Below are 15,923 nucleotides of genomic sequence, written 5' to 3'. Positions count from 1 at the left end.
CCTGTGGTTCTCACTCATTTTTGTAGGCAAATGTTTCTATTAATTTAGCCACTTAATTAAGTAGTTTTAAAAGATTTGTTTTCTGAATAACTCTGAGGTTAGTGAACTTAATTGGTCGTCCTTTCGTGATTTTGACAATGAACGTATTCCTAAATCTTGCGTGTGAATCCATGATTTCTGTAGGGACCTTCATAAGAGAAGCTTGCTATTCCTAGTACCAATTCAATTTGATAATAAAATGCCTTCATAAAGATAACATACTTCTGATATAGTGTGATTAAGAAACACAAAAATATATTTTTTAAGTAGGGGAGAAGGAAATCAGTTTAAAACTAGAATTTTGTGAATAATGTGCTTCTTGAATTCATGAGGAGCTTGACTTTTTTCCCATTGCTACACATGCTCTTCTCATTAATTTCATTAATTTCATGGAACGGTTCTTTGCTACAATCTCTACAGAGTAAATCATATCACACATTCCAGTTCTGATTTGTTGTTTACAAAAAGTAGCTTCTAGATTTTCAAGTCCATAACAATATCCTTCTACTTTGAGTTCTATTTCTTTCAAAAAACGGAAAACAATAGACTATGGACTGCTGTGTTTGTCATTCCCTAAATGTGTGACATGGCAATGTAAAAATGAGTTTCTCCTCTCTGAAGCTGTTGATGATGGTTGTGTTTTTAGTAAACCATCACTGGCCTTAAAAATTAGACGTCTGACTCCTTTCCAACTCGACAGAGTGTCATCTAACTTTTTGTTCTGTTAAGTATTTCACTCTTCCTAAGCATTTGAAGTATAGTTAAAATGTGATTTCTTTTCACAATAATCTTGCTGTTTAACTTTAGTTTGTCCTTATTAACTGTCAACTCAATGTATTTGGCTGAGATAATGGGGTATTGATTATTTTTGCATTGTCATTTGCAGTTCAAATTGGATCTTTATAATCACTTGAGACTCTTTTTAATGGCTGTTATATGCTTAATATGCATGTGTAGTTCGAGTTTGGGGTTTGGTTCACTGTGCTGAATTCAGGTTCAACTTTGCTTAAAAGAAAACCAGCTCAGTGATAAAGCATGGACACTTTCCACTGCTTCTTCCACTCTCTCCTCTTTTTTTCTTGAATTCTAAGCCAAATGAGGAATTCTGAAACTCTGAGGGAGTCACTTGGCTTTAGATCTTTGTGAGGATGGGTGGTCACAGCATTCTGCCCCCATTCTGTCTGTCTGGGCAGGACAGACTACTAATCATAATTTCCAAAAATAATATAGCAATCTTATGCTTCCTTTATTCGTATGCATGCTTAAACATGCTTTCACTTTTTTTTTTCTTTTTGGTAAGGAAGATTCACTTGAGCTAACATCTGCCGCCAGTCTTCCTCTTTTTGTTTCTGAGCCACTACCACAGCATGGCCACTGACAAACAAGTAGTATAGGTCCGCACCCAGGAACCGAACCCAGGCTGCCAAAGCGGAGTGCACCAAACTTCACCACTAGGCCACCGAGGCTGGTCTGCACACTTTCACTTTCTAATCCCTATTTTGTTTTTTTTATTTTTATGTATTTATTTTTTTTGCTGAGGACAATTCACCCTGAGCTAACGCCAGTGCCAATATTCCTCTACTTTTTAGTATGTGGGCTGCCAGCACAGCATGGCTGCTAACAGAGTGGTGTAGGACTGTGCCCAGGAACCGAACCTGGGCTGCCAAAGCAGAGTGCACTGAAGTTAACTGCTAGGCCCCCAGGGCTGGCCCCCTATTATTTTTATCTACTTTAGTTTGCCATAAATTGTTTTTGTTGAGCTTTGAGACCTGCAGAAGCATAAGTCAAAGTGACAATAACTTATAAATATTCAAGATTTTAAGATTTGTTGAACATCTATGACTCACTTGGTAAGAATCCTACTTTATGAGACACTAGAAGAAAGGAAAGACTGACAATATTTTCTATGCATAGTCGCATTATGAAATGAAGACTGGGATTTGAGAGTCCGTGGACCAGAGTTCAAGTCCTTACTCTGGCCTCCTCTGTTACCTTGCATGTGTCACATAATTGCTCAGTCTTCCACTTGTCTCATCTATATATAGTAATGTGCTAACACCTACTTCAGAATTGTCATGAAAATGAATTGCAATAAGTTAGGGGGAAGTACTTTGACGACTGTGGTGCACTGTATCGAAGTCCTCACGTGGTTTAGAATGTGTATGAGTGAAGACAACACACATTGAAATGGAGAATAATACTAGCTGGAAAATCACTGGTCTACTCATCCAAACATTTGATAGATAAAATATGGAAGATTCAGAAGGTGAGCGCTGAGCATATTTGAAGTGTTTGGATTTGTTTCTGAGGTGAATCGAGACTTAAAAATAGGCCTTCAAGGATGGGTGAAATTTATAATGGAAAAGAAGACTCTGCCAGGAAGGAGCAGATTCTTTCATCCATTCACTAAATCATCTGTTAAATATTTATGGAGTGTTTCCCATCACCTAGGCGCTGTGCTAAGGGACACCATGGAACATGGAGTGGCTATGGAAAGAAAAAGATGCCAGACTTTTGTCACGTGGCGTACATTTTAATCTTTGATTTCTGACCCTCTTTACCACAGAAGTAATAGGGTGAATTTTCAGATTATAGTCAATATTTTACGACTTTGTAATTTAGCAGAAACGTCCCTTGTACCTTCACTGTCAAATGTAAATGCAACAAATGGTACTATAGTTTACTATAGATCTTACTAAGCTTCCTACTCATATCGATTGTCATTTTGCATATAAGGGATCGTGTTTATTTATAGGTATGGAGTTTATTGTGTCCAATTCTGCTTATAATCAAGTTAACTAAAAGCTCAATGAAATACCAGTCTGATTTTTTTTAAATGTCTGCATTTGTTCAAGACTATTTAATTAAAGATAATTATTAAAACATAATTGAAATTTTACTTTCCTAGAAACTAGTAAGTCAAGGATATTTACTCTTTATAACTTACTTTATATCTACTTAACTGATTACAAAAATTCCTTAAGGAGTCTTCAGGAGCCTGCAGAGCCCAAAGCAAAAGGGCTTGCAGATACTCAGTTCATTGTGCACTGAACTTCATTTAGGGGCTTATCTAAATTGTCTATTTATCAAATAAACCCAGAAAGCACTACATATCTCTAGTTTCAGTTGTGCTCACAAAGCAGCAAATATACTAATAAGATCAATGAGAGGGGAAAAGATAGTATCTTTGGTATCCAAACATGTAGATTTTACTTTTTAATCGATTTATTCGATGTTGTGATTCAATTCCTTTTCCTTGGTCATCATCCCCGTCTACTCGTGGGGGCACCTGGTTCTGCTGGGGAAGGTCCCCACATTGCATTGCCCTGAGGAGAGCAGCTCCCTGGTGACCTCTCCCCTGCCTTCCCCTCCCATCCCCTTGGCCCTGCAGCCTTGGGAACCAGGGTTGTCCGGCCTGCTCTCTGACATCTGGTCAGCCTGGCAGCTGGTGGAGAGTGCAATGGTGACAGGCTGTTGTTGAGTGTGTGAGTGAGGATGGCGTACTGGGAAAGTGTTAGGGGGTCCAGTGAATGACTGAGGGGAAGCACGTGGGTTAGGGGGAAGGAGATGGCAGCAATATTTGGAAGGTCACTCACTGGTTCAATTACCTGGGTCACACTGAGGGACTTCAGGAACATGTATTTTCCCTTGTGGCAGTATTAGAGAGAGAGATCTTTTCATTCGTTCCAACAGCAAGTAGTTCGTGAATGCCAAACACTGTGCTATAGAATGGAGAATAAAACTGACATTGTCCTTGCCTTCAGAGAGCTAACAGTTGAGGAGAAAGGCAAACATTAAACAGAAATCCTAGAAAACTAATATACAATTGCAATTTGTGATAAGTGCTATGATGGAAAACTCCAGGCTGTGGGAGGAATGGTATTTGGAGACCTAATTAGATGAAGGGGTCAAAGTGATCCCTCATGGTCTCAAAAAGTGACATAGTAGTGAAAGCTGGAAGGATGATTAAGACTTATTCAGATAGAGTAGGAGGAGAATCATTGGAGGCAAAGGGAGCATAAATGTAGAGGCCCCGAGAGAGGAAGGAGTTTCAAGTGTGTGTTCAAGGCTCTAAGGTGCTAGGAGGGGAGCACCATAGTTGAAAACCATGAGAAGCGTGTTTCTGAAAGGAAGCTCCTAGGACATCACTGGGAGCCACTTCTACAGTGAGAAGTCAGTTAAGTTGTTCATTTGTCTCCAAAACACCTCACGTGGAACACTTCTCCAAAACTGTATTTCCCTGTTCTTGTTGACTTGCATTTTGGGGTGTTCAGTGGAGAATTGTGTTTTCACCAGGCATGCGCTACACAGGCATTTCTAGAGATACAGTGCTGTCTAATACAGTCGTCACAAGTTGCTATGGAAATTTAAATTTAAATAAGGTTCAATGAAATTTTAAAAATCATAAATTTAGTTCCTCAGTCACACTAGCCACATTTCAAGTGCTCGATAACTCACTGTACATGGCTAGCAGCTACTGTATTGGACAGCACAGGTACCGAATATCTCCGTCATCACAGAAAGTTCATGTAGTCCACATGGTAGTTAATAGCAAGGACTTTGCGGTCAGACAGATCTAGATTTAAATTCTGATTTTTGCACTTACTCGCTGTGTGATCCTAAGCAAGTTATTTAACATCGCTGGGCCTCAGATTAGCCATGGATACAATAAGAACGGCATAGATAATGTACATGTAAAGAACCTAACATGGTGCCTGGCACATAATAGGCATTTTATAAGTACCTATACCTGATACCTGTATTCTCTCAATGCAACTCTCACATCCTCCCGTGACTCGATCATTCTCCCTCCTCTTCCTTTATCCAGTGTAAATCCATTTCAACCATATTTTCACCCAAGCTTCACTTCTTTCATTCCCTAGTCACACCCCCAACCCAATCCACAGCCCTAGATCAACCCAAACTATTTCTCAGATCTAGTGGAGTCTGCCAAACCTTGTTGGAGGGAATCATTTCACTATTGAGATTATCAGCCCTGTAAATAAGCAGCCTCCAGGTTCACCTGCTTGACCGCCAGACGCCTTGGCAAGCCTTTGACAGTCCCTCTTTGGCCACTCTGTTCATTTTTAATAGCGCCTGTCCTAGTGGCAGTCCACTCGCCAGGCCCTCACCTCACCTCTGTATCTGCAGATGCCTTTATCTCCTGGAATGAATTTATTGAAGCCCCCTTTCCTACATCTCCAAGTGTATATTTTTTATTCACAGGGGTTCCCAAATGCCAGTATTGGGAGCTGTGTAAGGCTACTTTAGAAGCCCTTGATTACTGTTAAAAAAATCTATCTACTAGACCTGACCCCAGCCTACTGGATGGAAATCTTTAATACCAGGAACAGGGCACTCTGTATTTGCTTAAAACTCCTCAGGTGATTTGGTGACCCAAATTTGGGAGACACCACCAAGAGAGTTGTAGACACCTTTGCTCATAACCTCTGATTGCTTTTTCATGTTGTTTGATAATAATCTGGCTGCCTCTCTTTCTTCCCAGAAGTTGACATGTAGTGTAGACTGCTCTTTTTAGAGCTATTCAATGAGTTGTTCAAGCATCTGTCTTGCCTGTGGTCATCACACTTAATCTCTGCTTGCTGGAACTGTTAACACGCTCCGCTGGTGGTTTGCCAAACTTGAGATAAGCTAGGACAGCTCCTTTGCTGTGTCCTGGCTGTGCTCCAAGACTTCCTTCTTGGTCATTTTGTCTGACCATTTAATGCAAACTGTAGATCATAGATGATACTGGTGGAAGAGTTCAAGGAGCCAGAGGCGTAATCTCAGGAAGATGGAAGTCTCACAGGTGTATAATAGTTTGCACATGAATGTTGCTCTGTGACACTTTTAATTTGATTCAGAGGTGTTTTCCTCTGGGCAGAACATTTAGCATTCTAAGGGACAAAAGGACTTTGAATGTGATTTTTAAATTTTTTTCTTCTATTAGTCTGTTGAATATATAATTTATAGTCAGTTTCTTAGGTCTCAGTTATATTCTTGGTGGTTTTCAAAAGCTTAAAATGTCACAGAAGCAAAGATTTCCTTGAAAATAGCTAAATGATCAAAAATCAACATATAAATAGAAGATCAAAATATATGCAAATATATATATTTGTATAGTATTATATTTATATATTTAATATATACTATTTGCATACAAGTATATATTAATATAAATATTAGTGTTATGTATAATAATAATTTCATCAAAATTAAATATGTATGACATAGCAGAATCTCAAGTATTTAGTGTCCTAGTGGAATTATACTAAAAAATCATAGACTTATGGAAATAATGGATTAAGAAGCAGTTAGAAAAAAGATTAAAAAATCAAAGAACCTTGATTAAATCTCAGTTGAGCCTCTTCCTTCCTGTGTGGCCACAATCAGATCACTGAATATTTCGGAGCCTTAGCTTCCTCATCTTCAAAATGATCTTCCAGAAGGTTGCTGTAAAGATTAAATAGAATCAATGATAAATGGTAGTACATTATAAGATATATTCATTGTTCTTGCTAAAGTCAAAGGGCACTCTACAATTTTGAAATATCTTCTAAATTGTCTAAGAAAGAATAAGTTATTTAGCACTTTAGTTAATTCATGAGGATAACGACCCACTTCTACCCATCTTAGTATCCTTGGAAGATTATCATATAATAATTTCTTAAATCTTATTGAATAAAATGAAGTATTTTTTTGAGTTCTGCATTTCTGAAAATTGGCAATTCAAGTGCATAGATGTTCTGTGTTTTTCTAATAACCAGAACATTTGTTTAGCCATAATTTTTTTTCCTCAATAATTCCATCTGCTCTCTTTCTTTATTAAATAAAGGCAAGTTTTCATATTTTTCCTAACATGCTGGACATTTCAAATTTTAGTATATGGGAATTTCATTTTTATTTGGGATAATTATGGTTAATAATAGCTACATTTGCTGAGCTCTTGCATTGTGACAGACACAATGTAAAGCGTTTTACACATATTGACATATTTAATCCTTACAGCAATCTTATGAGGAAGTTAATGTTATCCTCATTTACTGATGAAAACATTAAAGCACAAAGTAGGTATCTTTCCCTAAAATCATCCTGTAAGAGACAGAATGGGAGTTTGAGCTCAGCTATCTGATTCCAGAACCTACGCTCGTCACATTGAAACCTGCCACATGCTACATTGTTAACATTGGCTAATCTCTGGCATATCTGCTTGTGAGCATCCCCAGGATGCAGCCTTTGTGCACCACGATTCCTGGGGGGTTGACTTCGGGATCTTTGATGCCAATAGCAACCATATAAGTGAAACTCTCCTGGAGCCCTGGCAGGAATTTCTAACCTGTGTTTCAGTTTTTCTGACATTCCCTTAAATAGAGTTCCATGGAAATCAACTAGACCGCTTTTGTTTTCACATATTTGATAGTCAGATATATAAAAGGAAAAATAATAGCCTATTCAAGAGAGCGGTTTGCATAGACTTCCAGCCAGGATAAATTGTCATTCCTCATCAGAGCGTAATCACAATGAGTAAAAATTGGTTTTTAAAAATATATTATAATTTTATGTAGACATTTGCATGTGCGGGTTATGTTTGTTGTATTTTACTATCTTGAGCTTATAAATACCAGTGAATAATTATGAGTTTACTTAAATTGTTATTAGATCATCATGGAAATTCATGCATTTGCTGAAACATGTAATCAAAATTGTGCGTTGAATTAATTCAAGAGTCAGAAACTGTAAAATTTTATATAATTCAGGTTACATGGCTAATCCTCATAGTGAAACTGCAGAGACTGTTCTGGAAGCTTGATTTCTCCCCCATATATAGTGTTAAAGCAAATTCTATCTTCTGCTCTTCAGGTTTTCACTTGGTGTCTTGTCATTGTCTTATAACTTTGAGAGAAATAACTCTTTTTCTCACTTGAAATGAGCTTCAAATGAAACTAAGCTTCAAGTTTTCATCATTGCTCACTGAGAAACATTTTCTTGTATTTATATACACCGGCAGGGGGACATGAGCGTGCACACAGACGCGCACACACACACAAACACATAAAGTGGCCCCTACGTATGAATGGATTAATTTCAAGAAGTATATTTGGAAAGGTGTTTTTTTGGGGTTTTTTTGTTGTTGTTGTTATTGAGGAGGCTTAGCCCTCAGTGAACATCTGTGGCAATCTTCCTCTGTCTCGTTGTGGCTCGCCACCACAGCATAGCTGCTGATGAGTGGTGTGGGTCCACACCTGGGAACCAAGCCCAGGCTCTGAACTTAACGACTAGGCCATGGGGCTGGCCCCTCGAAAGGTGTTTTTAAGAACCAGTCACAGCTTCCCTTAGGAAGAGTGTTATGATACTATTCCAGTACAAAAGGTTACTTATCTCATATTTTACACCATTTTAAATACTGCTTTTATTGGCTTATCCTTTACCAATTTCCTCTCTAGACACCCGAAACATAATCCTCTGTACCACTAACCCTAGGAGACCCTCCACCACCATAATCCATAACAACCACACCGTTTTCAATGGTATATATGCTATCAGCCAGTGCAGTTATCAAAACCAGAGATATCCCATTAGAATAATTATGTAGCTAAGAAGCTGTATTTATATTTTCAAAGTGATAAATCAATACCAGGGTTTTGTTCTGAATTTTCAAATTCTGTGCGTTAAATAGTTTTCAGTGTTATCAAAATGACTAGAGTGTGCATCGGTGGCACAAAACTGTATGGTTTACTGAACCAAAAAATACTGACCATAAAGTATAAGCTGTTAAATATGCTAAGCCAAGTTGCATTTGATACATTTATTATTATTTCCTGGTTGTCAGCATTGCTATGTCGCTAGTAACTGAGAAGTGCACTTTATATTAACACTTTTTCAAGAAGTCACAGCCAGTAGAATCAGAAAACCCCTCCCAGTTTAGCCATTGGCGTGGGATCAAAGCAGTAATTCGACGCCTTGAAAACTGGTCTTCAGAGTGTTGGTGAAAGAGACATTCCTTCTTTCTGAAGGGTGACCTGACTTTTGGTAAATTTGTTTGCTTTAGAGGTGATCACTCTGTGGTCAGTAGGTCTCTGTCTCAGTCAGCCTAGGCTGCTATAACAAAATGCCACAGGCTGGGTGGCCTAAACCACAGCCGTGTATTTCTCACAGTCCTGGAGGCTGGGAAGCCTAAGATCAAGGTGCTGGCAGATTCGCTTCCCACTGAGTGCCCTCTCCCTGGTTTTCATTTGAGCACCTTCTCACTGTGTCCCCATAAGGCAGAGAGAAGCAGCTCTGGTCTCTTTTTTTCTTATAAGGACGTTAATCCCATCAGGGGTGCTGGACCCTTTTGACTTCATCTAAACCTAATTACTTCTCAAGGTTCCACCTCCAGCTACCACTACATTGGGAGTTAGGCCTTCAACATAGGAATGGGGGCCTAAGGCAAACATTCAGTCCGTAACAGTCTCTCATTGAAGAATGTGCGTATGAGTTTCCTCCACGTGTGTTTTTACATTTTTAGAATTTGAATGCCTTGGTAAAGTCAAGCACTGTCCAGTTTACCACAGTCCCTGTCCCTTCCTACTGTCTTACTCCTTGCTAGATACTCTCAATGGTGTTGTCCACCAAGCCTTTGTAGGTACTTGAATTATTGAATCTTGATTTAGACCATTTAACTTGTTCAAATTGATCAAGATTCTAGTATTAAAATACTCTTTTGATTTTCTCTTATAGGATGGAGAACCTAATAAGGGGAAGGAATCCCCCACAATATCAGAGAAGTCCTTGTAAGGAGGTTCGTGCAGCACTTCGGAAGAGGCCTGAAGAGGAGTGTAAGTATGTTTAATAGGAGTAACGTGTTCTAGGTAGATTTTGGTGAGTAGCGTGGCAAAACTAAAGGGTTATCTTTTGCACAATTGGTTAAATCATAGAGGCACTTAATGAATATTTGTTGAATCTGATGGAATTTATCTTCAGAAGCATATTATCACCTGGTACCTGGATTCAGGCCCTAAGAACGTTGTTTTCTTACACGCTCCTCTTGTGCTTCAAGATGCTCTGCTGACGGCTGGGTTCCACCTTCAAATGAGATTGGAGAAGGCTGCACAATCTGCCACGTCTTTCTTAGATATTTGTACCATGAATATTAATATTTCTGAGGAGTCCTAAAGTAAAAAAAAAAACTTAAAATGTATTCAAAACCAACATTTTCCAGTTTAATTTGACCACAATACTCTTTCAGCATTTTTTTTTAATTGAGTACTCTTTGAAAACCACTAAAGTCTAGCATTAGACTAAGGAATAAATGTCTAGTGGTAAATATAAGCGTGTTGGTCAAGTTAAGTATTTGATTTAATTGAATTTAGGAAAAGATTTTGGAAGATGGTAGTCATGTATCCCACCAAGGAGTCATTTTAGTTAATTTTCAAATTATTATTATATTAGAATATATAATTGTCTGTAGAGATTTTATTTAAATATTTCTAGTCTGTAGCATTGTTGGAGACGTGTGACATAATACTTGCATTCTAAGTTAGTTTATAAGGTGACTGATAATACTAGCTTTCCTGATGGTATTTGTATATAATTATTTTAAGAGAACTAAATTACCTTCTATTATGACAAAAATTTATCTGAATTGTGTCTTTTTCCAAGAATTTACACTTTGTAAGGATAGAGCTAATGCAGTGGGTCCACTAGCATATACAGTTTAGTAGACTTTTAAGCTTACATTGGCATTTTGAATTAGTTTGAAGTACACTGTTCTGGGTAAAGACAAATGCATTAAAGCTGGGCAAACTTGTGACAAAGTGCTTTTGTTTTGTTTTGTTTTATTATAAGGTCATTGGATAACTTGATTAGGTTAGCCTCTATGTCATTTAATGTAGTGTCAGTTTTCTTTTAATTGGTAGATTTATAGCTTCTAACATTATAAACAATATCTAATTAAAACTAAAATTTGAAAATGAAGACAGAGTTCATGGGCATCTTAGAACAAAAACTATTTATAAGATGCAGACTCTTGCACAAGGTTTCACTTTTTTATTAGATTCCTGGGAAAGCTTTGGGGTTTCTCCTCTATTCTTATGCTTATGCTTTAACACAATCAGCTTAGCCTCTGGTATAGTTCTGCAGATTTTATTTAAAAACTTGGAAGGGGTGCTGTGGATAAATCTCTAGTTGATTCTCACAGAGTTGTGATTGAACATAAACGCAGTGATTTTCCAGGCCTCTTGTACTGAGTTGGTCTAGGCCAGAGGTTGACCAAATGTGGTCCACTGACCAATCCAGCCTGACACCTGTTTCTGCAAATAAAATTGTGTTAAAACACAGCCATCTCCTATTTCTCTAGGTATTGTGTCTGGTTGCTTTTGTCCTACAAAGGAAGAGTTGGCTAGTTGTGGCAGAGACTGTATGGCCCACAATGACAAAAGTATTTACCCAATTCTTATGGAAAAAGGTTTTAAACCCCAGTCTGGGCCAGTGGTTCTCAAAGTGTGGTCTTCAAACCACCAGCAGCAACAGCATCTGGGGACTTGTTAGAAATGCAAATTTGTAGGGCTGCAACCCACATCTGTTGAATTAAGACCTCTGATTGTCGAGTCCAGTAATTTGTGTTTTGAAGAAGCCCTACAGGAGATTCTGATGCAAACTAAAGTTTGAAAACTACTGGCCTAAGTCAAATGGCTCGCTGCAGATGATATTAAATCATCATGGACACAGAAAACTAATGGTGATAGGCATGTTTCAGAATTAAGTCTTATTATTGCCTAATGTGAGGTATATACCATAACTGTTATTTGTGTTATAACAAATAAATTCTCGTCCATTGGACTGTGGCAGTCAGGGCAAGTTTTGAAATATCACTACAGGAATGAGCTGGATTGACTATGTTATTGGACATGGAAAGACATAGTGAGAAATGAGAAACCAGCGAGGTCTTCAAAATCCTTTGTTAGTATAATGAACAATTGTTCTCATCCTATTACAGACCAGTGTTAATTCCTTAAGAAAGAAGCCTTCTTTTTAGAATAGGCACAGCATCTCATGGTAGTTAATTAAGATTTGAACTTCAGAGTCAGTTCATTCTCTAATGTGACACAATGTGAACAGCTATAGGACTCTGGGTATTATTTTTTTAATCTAAGACTCAATTTGCTTACCTGAAAAATGAGGATAATGATAGAGCTTGCCTTGTAGGGTTCTTCTGAGCATTAAGGGAAATATTTATATTAAGTATTTGGTACTCAACTTGAGAGAGAATTTTCTTTCTTTTCTCTCTCTTTCTTTTCAGTTATTATTGTTCTTTTTATTTCAAATTAACCGTTTGTTTGAGGATAATAAAGCATGTCTTTGAACATGGAAATGAAAATCTACAGAAATTACTGCCACTATTTTTAGAAGCAATAACGCATAGCAAGGAACGGGTTGTAAACAAATGACATAAAGCTGAAGTTCTAGCAGCAGTGTGAGATGGTGATTCGTGTTAGATAGCAATTTGTCTCACACAATGGCATAGCTTCTTCCCTGGCATTCTACCAATTCAGTACAGAATTTAGACCAAGACTTGTTGGTCAACTCCCATGGAAAGCTGCCCCCTTAGGAAACCATCACAGAAAGTCACAGGGCAGTGGCCCCTCTCTACTGAAAATTGAAAGGGATACTAGAACTCGACTCAGACTATAGGGTCCTCCCAAAGCAAGGAGAGCCCTCTGTCCTTTGGAGATATTGCAAATAGGAAGGTTTTGCTAAATAGCATAATTCATACTGCTTTCTTTTATGATCTTTTTATAGTCTTTTACAATATTTTCAATGTTAATATCAACATTAGGTGACCAGGCATAGCTCTTAACCAATTATTTCATGTGAATTCTATCTAGCTCTGCTCCATCTAGCAGAGCCAAGCAAACTTTCAGTAAAAATTGATTCTTGTAATAGACTTTTAAACACGCTCAAGTTACTTCCCATTAAAAAACAAAAAGAAAAACTTTGTCTTCAAAACCGCAGCGCCATTCAGCTACAGCCCTACATTCGTGTTCTATTCCCAGCAAACCTCTCTAGAGACTCATCTATCCTCACTCCATTTACTTACCTCCCACTCACTCCTCTAAACCCAGGCAGTCTGGCTCCTTCCCAATCACTCAACTGAAACAGGTTTCATTCAGGCCACTAATAAACTCTTTATGTTGCTATATTAGTCTTCTATTGCATTATAACAAATCACCACAGATTTACTGGCTTAAAACAACACTCATTTATTATCTCACAGTTTCTGTGCTTCAGGAGTCCAGGCCTTAGCTGTGTTCTTTGCTTCAGGATCTCACCAGACTGAAAACTCGTCACAAGCTCAGCTGGGGAAGAGTCCACTTCCAAGCTTACTTAGGCTGTTGGCAGAATTAGTTTTCTTGTAGTTTTATGACCAAGAGCCGTGCTTTTTGCTGACTTCCAGCTGGAGGCCACCTTTAGGTTCTAGAGGCCTCTTGCGCTTCCTTGCTACACGTACATTCTCAACATGGCTACTTTCTTCATTGAGCTAACAAGGACACTCTCTCTCCTCAGGGGGGGGTCCTGTCCTTCTTTTAGGGCTTTCAACTGATTAAGCCAGGCTCACCCAAGATAATCTCACTTTTGATTAATTCAGTATCAACTTATTTGGACCTTAATTGTATCATCACCTTTTCCATATTATGTTGATTAGAAGCAAGTCACAGGTCCTGTTCACATGCAAGGGGAGGGGATTATACAGGGCTTGAATATTTGGAGGTGTGATGATCATGGGGCCATCCCAGAATTCTGCCTATCTTTTACTAAATTCATCAGGCATTTTTTTCAGTGCTTTTCTTACTGAACTTCCTAGCAGGAATCAATGCTGTTTATCATTTCCTCCTTTTGAAAACCCTCTAATGCCTTGGTTACCATGTCGCAATACTCTCCTGGATTTCTTCCTTCTATTTGTTTATACCTTTGCACGCTCAACTTTCTTTTTCCAGCCATTACATATTAGAATTTCGAAGACTGTCTGAAGTATTCTTGTTTCCAGATATATTCTTTCCATAGACAATCTCATTACACCTGCAGTGACAATTATTTTTATGATCAGATGACTCACAAATTGATACGTCCAGCCCAGGCCTCTCTCCGTATATCCAAATGTCTACTTGACACATCCTCTTGGATGCCTTGACAGTATTGAAACTCACCAAATCCATGATGTTTCTTTCAAAACTGGAGCTTCTTCCAGTGTTTTTTGTCCAAGTATTAGATGCTCTCAACCATCCAGGTTCAAAAGACATAAATCTAGGAGTTATCGTTTACTCCTCCTTCTCCTTTTTCCTCCTATATCCACCATAATTTGAAGGCATCTCGATTTCACCTCCTAAGTGTGTTTTGTGTCTGTTCACAAATCATGTCCTTGCAAAGATTCTACGATTCTACAAGATACTCTTGTAATGGCTTTCCTACACAAAATTATGAAAACTTGTCATCTTAAAATGATCCTATGGCCTCCCATTGCTCATTCAAGAAAAACAAAAGCCTCACAATAGTTTCTAGGACTTTGCAGAGTCTGGCCTCTACTCACCCCTTCAGGTTCACTTCACACTCTGTTCTCTTGCCCTCTGTGCTCCAACCACACTAGCATTCTTTTAATTCCTGAACATATTCAGTGATAGGAGAACCAAATACATATTCTTTAAATGATATAGAATCAGAAAAAAAAAAATTACCCTGGAAAGGAAGAGTATACCTTTGGAAAATAATAAATGCAGAAACTAGAAGAAAAAAGTGGAAAGTTGAGTAAAATTTTCAATAATCAAGATGATAAGCAGTCTATGAAACAGCTGCAAAATAAGAAATATGAAAAAGACAGCAACTTTTCTCAAAAAGTAAAAGAAATAAAACTGAACATTCATGAGGAAGGGAATTATAGAAAGCTAAGAATAAAGAACATACTTAAATCTCAAAAGAATTAACATTGTAAAAATATCAGGAGCTTGAAAAACACATACTGGAAACCCATGAATGCAAAGGAAATATGACCAAAAATCAGTATGAATGGAAACAATGACATTTGGGGAGAAATAAAAAAATGAAAATCCAAGTTAAGAATTATAAGCTGTCCTAAGAAAGAAATCCGAGAAATTCAGAGAAAAAAATCATCATACTTAATTGAATATACTTTTCAAAGTTATAAAAACATCTGACTGCATATTAAAATGTCTTATAGTGTACTATACAAATCAGTTAAATGAGATCTGCACACAGATACATCCAGACAAATATTTTAGAGTTACACAATCAGCTCTTTGAACAAGATATCTGTCTTATTCATCATTGTATCAATAACACATGGCATAGTGCTTGGGACTTAGGAGATGTTTAATATTTTAGAATGATTGAAGAAATTAATTACTTAACTTTTAAAGTAAAAGTGCACCATAGGAATCTGCTTGAAGAAAAGAAAGAGAGAGGAAAAGGGGAGAGAAAGTTAGAAAAAGAGAGAAAAGAAGGAAGGAAAGAAAGAAAAACAGAAAAAGAGAAATCAAGGAAGGAGGAAGGAAGGAAAGGAGGAAGGAAGGGAGGAAGGGAGGAAGGAAAAATTCTGATTCTGAAACAGTTGACATGGATTTACCTTTCCCTAGTCCTACCTTCTAAATGCAACTAAACACTCTGAAAATTATTCGACAGACCATGATAAAAGGACTTCGAGAGCTTAAAAAAAGAGAGCAGACTGTCTAGGACCTCAGGTCTTGAAGAAAGACAACATGGTGTGTTCCTTGGGTTTTCTTTTTATCTTCCATATATCCCTGGGCTGGGTGCCAGAGAGGCCTGCAACCTGACACTATCAAAAGACATTTTAAAAAAGGAAACAAAGCAAGAAAATCCTGCTCTCTCAATTC

At 37.8% G+C, this 15,923-nt stretch overlaps 1 protein-coding gene across 9 annotated transcripts in view; it reads left to right on the top strand.

The window, feature by feature from the left end:
- Window positions 1-15,923, top strand: part of LRRC7 (leucine rich repeat containing 7) — a 492,999-nt gene that overhangs the window by 96,829 nt on the left and 380,247 nt on the right. For all 9 annotated transcript variants that reach the window (XM_070592305.1, XM_070592302.1, XM_070592303.1 and 6 more), the window contains exon 2: window positions 9,760-9,857. In XM_070592305.1, coding sequence (XP_070448406.1) covers window positions 9,760-9,857 — 98 coding nt within the window. The remainder of the gene's footprint in view (window positions 1-9,759; window positions 9,858-15,923) is intronic.

This window comes from Equus przewalskii, chromosome 24 (genome assembly GCF_037783145.1).
Source record: "Equus przewalskii isolate Varuska chromosome 24, EquPr2, whole genome shotgun sequence".
Taxonomy (NCBI): Eukaryota; Metazoa; Chordata; class Mammalia; order Perissodactyla; family Equidae; genus Equus; species Equus przewalskii.
This window is presented reverse-complemented; position numbering and strand designations above follow the sequence as displayed.